General features: G+C 58.0%; 1 protein-coding gene across 1 annotated transcript in view; it reads right to left on the bottom strand.

Moving 5' to 3' along the window:
• Positions 1–2,511: 2,511 nt before the first annotated feature.
• Positions 2,512–6,302, bottom strand: part of GRIK5 (glutamate ionotropic receptor kainate type subunit 5) — a 51,096-nt gene continuing 47,305 nt past the window's right edge. Inside the window, exons 20-21 of the mRNA XM_034639009.1 lie at positions 2,780–3,061; positions 2,512–2,679 (exon numbers count right to left, since the gene is read on the bottom strand). Coding sequence (XP_034494900.1) covers positions 2,512–2,679; positions 2,780–3,061 — 450 coding nt within the window. The remainder of the gene's footprint in view (positions 2,680–2,779; positions 3,062–6,302) is intronic.

Raw genomic sequence — 6,302 nt, 5'->3', positions numbered from 1 at the left:
CCCTTGTTGCCATGGTAATAGGGAGGCCGAATATGCAGCAAAGGAGGCTGGGCCTGCAGACCTGGCCTGTCTCCATGGAGACTGGGGAAGGTGGGGGGGAGCCACATCTTCTAGCCCAGGTGGTTGGCCCTCAGGTCCCCTCTGCAATTCTGCCCCCTTCCTGGGGGTGTGTGTGGTGGGGGGAGGATCTGTCAACATATTGTATCTCCCCACCCCGCCACCTACACCTTGTCTGTTTTTGGCAGGGAAGGGCCTAGACCATGGGCAAGGGGGCTGGGGGGGACAGAGATACCTAAAGGTGTTTGGATCCCAGGAGATTCTAGGCTCTCTCTCTCCCTGTTCTCCAGTTTGCCTGGGGGAGATCTCGGCCCCCTACATGACACCCAGATACAGGCTTATGTCCCCCTTTATGCACTCCCTCCTCAGACACGAGCCTGGTGAGACTGATGACTGTGCACCGTGCTCCCAGCGCAAGGCTCTGCAGAAGTTGGGGTGGGGGAGGGAAGACTTAGGAAGGTCACAGGAATGGACACGGACAGGGGAGCTTGGTGAGAGAGTCATAAAGAGAGACTTAAGAGAAATGGACACAGTTCAGAACCAAGTAGAGGCTGATACAGACAGACTGACAAAGACAGAGAGACCGGCAAAGACAGATGAGAAAACAGATGGAGGGAAAGAGAGCAACAAAATTACTCGGTGAAGGTGACAGAGAGCCACAGGGACATAGAAAGCCAGGCAGAGACACATTAGGCAAACTGGGGAGACTCAGAGATAAAGACGAGGGAGACACTTGGAGCAGAAACGGGGAGGGGTGGGAGACTCGGAAATGGGGAGAGACCTCATAGATCAGCTGCATGGTATGGGGACAGAGATCTAGAGAGACCAGAAATGTCTGCAATCATATTCTAGTCACCTCAACAGACTGAGAGTCCAGCCCAAGGGCAGAGACATTGATTAAAGTCTGTGCAATAGATGTGGGGACAACTTAGACCCTGAGACAAGCTCACCCCCACACCTGTCCCCAAGGGGCACACACACAGCAAGTGCCGGAGACAAAGAAGGGGCCAGGAGGAGACAGGGGGTGCTATGTACCAGGCAGTTTCTCCTGGATGCCCGCCGGCCCCGCAAGGGAGACAGGGCAGTGCGCGCCAGTCCCCACCAGGACGGTGCTGAACGGACAGCTCCCAGGTTCCGGCAGCCTGCCGGAGGGGAGGGCCCAGCCTCTCCTTTCCCAGCTGGGTCCCACTCAGTCTGGCTTTCCTCACCACTCCAGCCCCCTCCCCTCTCCATCTAGTTTTCTTTGGCTTCCCATCTCTAGCATGCCTCTGTCCCACCTCAATCTCTGCTTCTCTCAGCCCCAATTCCCTGGGGTCTCTTAACTTCCTGCTTCATCTGTCTCCCCGCCTGTCTCAGTCTCTTGTCCCCTTCTCCATTCCATCTCACCTAATCACGGTATGTCTCTCTCTGCCTCTCCCCCTCTCGGCCCCAACTCTCTCTCCCCCTCCCTCTCAGCCCCCCTCCTTGTCTCTCCCCATCTCTCTCTCTCCCCCACCCCTGCTCCATCTCTTCCTCTCTCTCCACCTCTCCATCTCTCCCCCTTCTACTCGGCCTCGTTATGGCTCTTGCTGTGTGACCTTCACTCGTCCTTTCTCAGCTGCAGTTTCCAGTGGAAACCTCCAGCAGGGCGACAGGGGGGAGGCGGGGAAGGCGGGGACAGAAAGCAGACCCACCCCTCTCCCTGCTCAACCAGCCCTTCAGCCACCCCCCCTCTACTGGGATTTCTCACTTCCTCTCTTGGGGGCTGGGGAGGCACACTTTCAGCAGAAACACAGGGTCACAGTCACAGACAGTTGAAGACGGCCTCACGGGCGTACATACACACACATGCCCACAATTAAAAAGTCATCAAATCACCCTGGCCCAAGCACACACTTGTCACTGTGTGGCCACCCAGGCACCATCGCACTAAGCAGTTCACTCACCCTCCCCTCCCCCTAACCCCATCTGGTTTCTGTCTTTCTGTGTCTCTGTTCCCTGGTGTCTCCGCCTCTCCAGATCCCTCCATCTTTCTCCATCTGTCTCAGGGTCTCTGTCGCAGCCTCCTTCTGTCCTGAGAGAAGGTCAGTGGAGAGGGGCCAGCTGCCAGGATCTGGGCTGACCTGCTGCCTGAGGGCAGGGCCCAAGGGTGGAGAGAGTCCAGGAGTGACCATCCAGTGTGTGGTTCTCAGCACACTCCCTGGGGAGCCCAAGCCTTTAATGCCCTCACACCCCCAGGAAATGAGACCCAGGTATCCCCAGTTTTGGGGTTTTGTTCTTTTTTTTATTCCAATAGGGACTGGGGTGTGGCAGGGGGAGGGAAGGGGGCCCAACTGACCTCCTCCCCGGGGGGGTCTCATAGAAATTCCGAGGTTTCTCCCCAAAAAAAAGAGAGAAAGAGAAGAGTTGAGGGGTGCCAGGGGACACCCATCTGCCCAGAGGCCCTCCCCTCCTCCAGAAGTGGGGAGGGCTGTGTCAAGTCTTGGGGAGCCTGAGCAGTCCCAGGATGGGGCTCTCCTCGCGGACTGCTTTCCGCTTCTGGAACGGCCCCGCAGTACCCGGCCCCTGAAGTCCTCGGTTCCTGCGCTCATGTCCGCAGTCGGGGGCGAAGTGCAGGGTCCGCGGCACCCTCTGGCGAGTCCACTAGGGGGCGAAGGCAGGCTCAGGAGCCGAGCCTCGCAGGACTTCACCGTAAGCCGAAGGCAAAATCGCGGCGTCCGGCGCACCGGTGGGGGGGGGGCACAAGTCCCGTCCCTTGCCCGCTGGGGAAGAGGGGGCGGCCCGGGCCTGGGGCGGGCCCCGTCCCTGCGATCAGTCCGGCCGCCAGCCCGGCTCCGCCGCCCGCATCCCCGCCCGCGCCGGCCGAGTAGAGCTTGCCGTTGCTGAGGCGCATCTCACGGACCGCGCGCAGCGACAGCAGGGCCCGGCTCGGGCCGCCCGGGCGCCGGCGGCGGCGGGAACGCGACGTCTTGCGGCAAGACACCGCGTGCCGCAGCTCCTGCAGCATCTCCTGGCACACCGACACCTGTGGGCGGCGCAGGGCGGGGCGCGGTGGTCACCGTCTGACCGGCGACAACAGCGCTCTCCTCGCCGCCGCCCCCTCGCCTGGCTTCTGCGTCTGCTCTCCCCTTCCTGCCTCCCCTAAAAACAGTCCTCCTCTCCTTCCCCCTCTCATCCTCTGCTCTTTCTGGGCTCTGCCGGCCTCACCGCTCTGCCGGCCTCACCTCTCTGCCTCTCAATTCCTCTGTCTCTCCGCTTCTCACTCCCCTTCCATTCTCAGGGTTTCTCCCCGAGTCCACCCTCACCTCCTATCTAGGCTTCTCTCCCTTTCTTATCAATCCCGAGTCTCTGACTACCTCCTACTTGTTTTCCATCTTCTGCCTCTCATTCATCCTACCATTATTGCAAGACATTTACTGAGCGCCTGCTGTATGCAGAGAACAAAACAGAGAGAAGTCCCTGCCCTCATGGAGGTTGTATTCCAGCATGCGGAGACAGGTGGGGGGGAAAGGCTATAAATATAGGTAGCATGTTAGCTGGTGAGGAGTGCTTTGGAGAAAAATAAAATCGGGAAGAGAGGTGGGGAGTGATGCTGCTGCTGGAGTAGGGACGTCAGGGACCACTCTTGGGGAAGAAGACCTTCAGTGAGACTGAAAGGCAGCGCTGGGTGAGCCCTGGAGCCTGGGAGGAGAGCAGGCAGATGCCTCAGCAGGACAGAGATGCTGGGGGGCCAGGGGAACCACCAGCAGAGCAGGATGGCCGGAATGGGGGACACAGGGAGACAGAGGGAGAAGAAGAGGTCAGAGGAGCAATGGGGCCCATAGGCTGCTGGAAGGGCTTGGCTTTTATTCCCAGTCAGGTGGGAGGCATTGGGGAGCTTTAAGGACTGTGGTACTTTCACTGTGTTGGGAACAGACTAGGGAGGCCAAGGGCAAGCTGAGTGGCAGCGGCCAAGGAGGTGAGAAGGGGCTGGATTCTGGGTCTGTTTCGAAGATGGAGCCAACAGGACGGACTGAGAGAGAGGGGAGAGTGTAGGGTAATCACATCTTGGCCTGAGCAAGTGGAATGACGGCGATGTCTGGTGTGTGGGCAGGAGCTCTGCATTGGCCACGTGATGTTCCGTGGGCTCTCTTTCAGACATCCACTGGGTGATGTGGAGTATGGGGCTGCGTGTACAAAGCCTGGGTCAGGGGAAAGGTCCCTGCGAGGGGGGCGCATGGGGGAGTTAAGGCAGGCAGCCTCCAGGGTCCCGCCCTCCAGTGTTTCTGCCCCCTGTAGTCCCCTCTGCCTTTGTTTCGGGGCTGCTGTGTGACCAGCAGAATACAGCTAGTCAGCTAACTAGTCAGCTGACGTTTTAGCCTCTGCCTGGTTCGCCCTTGGATCACTCACTCTGGGGCGAAGTCAGCTGCCACGGTGTGAGGACACCCAAGCAGCCCTATGGAGAGGTCCCCGTGTGAGGGACTGAGGCCTCCTGCCAACTGTCAGGGGAGTGTGTGTTCCTCATGTTCTTTACTCTACCTCAGGATGTTTTGAAATCTTAAAAACCTTGCTGGCCAGGGAGAGGCGCCCTCCCAGATCTAGACAATTCTTAGGGATAGCAAAGGGCTGGGAGCCCTCTTTTCATATGCAAACCAACCAATCCCAGTACCTTCCCCACCCCCCCACTTAATCTAACTCTCACACCCAGCTGCCCGAAAGCACCCAGGACCAGTTACACACCACTAGAGACCACCCCTCTAGCCCAGAGCCCACCGGCATTATCCACACTAGCCAATTCTAAGCTGCTTTCCCTGCCTGCCTTGCCTTTCGTGCAGAAACCCCCATGAAGTCTGTGACCTAGGCTTTGCTCCAGCTCCAGCTTCTGACCAAACCTGGTGCTTCCCCTGTGGCCCAGTGGGGTGTGGAGTGATCCCTCCTGGGAAATGTTAAGTAATAAGACTCTTCTTTCAATGGCATTGGCCTCTCCGTGTCATCACTTAGTCATCTCCATACATCAAAATCCTGCAAGTACATCTGGAGACAGTATGCCACCTTGGAAGGGGACCCTCTGGCTCCAGGCAATCCTTCGGCCAACAGCATGACCATGACCTTGCTACAGGCAGTGGTAACCAGAACCACCCAGCTAAGCTGCTCCCAGATTTCTGACCCATAGAAACTAAACTGACATAAGTGTGCTGTTTGAAGCTGCTAAATCTTAGTGTTATATGGTAATAAATAACTAATACAGGTCATCAGCATAACGGTGGTCTTACAAACCATTTGGCTGGATGGGACCACCAAGGGGCTAAAGAAAGCCAGAGAAGAGTCCAGGAAGGAGCCCTAGAGCCCTCTGACAAAGGACTGGCCGCAGAGGAAGGAGAAAAGCGATGCATGAGCATAGAAGAGAGGGTTTTGAGGACAGCAGATCAGCTGTGCTGAAGCCTATCACTACCTCACGTATGGTGAGGCCTGAAACTCGGGCAGTGGATCCGGGATGTGGGTCACTGGTGATGAGTGGCTTCGGTGCGGAGGTGGGGACAACAGCTGGATGGGAGTGTGTTCCAGAGTGAACGCAGGAGGGGAACTGAAGCAGCAGGGAGACATTCTTTCAAGGTTGTAAGGTTAGGGGAGAAGTGGGGTGGTGTCTGGGAGGGAAAGTGGGGTCAAGAGAAATTTCTGGAAGATAGGGGAGATGACAGCATGTTTGTATGCAGACAGCAGAGAGGAGGAAACTGACGATGGGGGGAGGGTGCAGAGAACCATGGAGGGATGTCCTTGGGAGGGCGAGAGAGGAGATGGGGGCACAGTGGAGGGCGCCTTAGCTGGGAGTATGGATGTTCCCTCAGAGTAACTGACTGGGCGAGTGGAGAAAGCAGGTTGTGCAGAGGTCTGCATGCTCTCCCTGGACTCCTCCGCTTTTCTCAGGGAAGTGGAAGCAAGCTCATCAGCCCAGGTGAGGAGGGGGAGGGGCTGGGGGAGGGGAGGTGGAACGCTGCAGGAGCGTGCAGAGGCCCAAGTGGGGCTGGAAATGGAGGAGTGTCATTAGGAAGCAGCTGAAACCAGCCTGTCCACGAGCCCCATCCACCTCTCATTTCTCCTTCCTTCACACCCTGCCCCTCCCCACATTCTTCTTTCTGGCCCTTCTCCCCTCCTTTCCCCTTCATGCTCCCCTCTGTCCATGCTGCTTTCCCTCCTCTGGCCTTCCTCTCACCTCGTTCCCCTCTCCCTTCTGTCTGCACCCACCTCTTCTCTGACCCCCCCGCCAAGTCCTCTCCCCTCCCTGCTGC

The sequence above is a fragment of the Ailuropoda melanoleuca genome, chromosome 12, assembly GCF_002007445.2.
Source record: "Ailuropoda melanoleuca isolate Jingjing chromosome 12, ASM200744v2, whole genome shotgun sequence".
Lineage (NCBI taxonomy): Eukaryota > Metazoa > Chordata > Mammalia > Carnivora > Ursidae > Ailuropoda > Ailuropoda melanoleuca.
The sequence above is the reverse complement of the archived record's forward strand: the minus strand, read 5'-3'. Positions and strand labels throughout refer to the sequence as shown.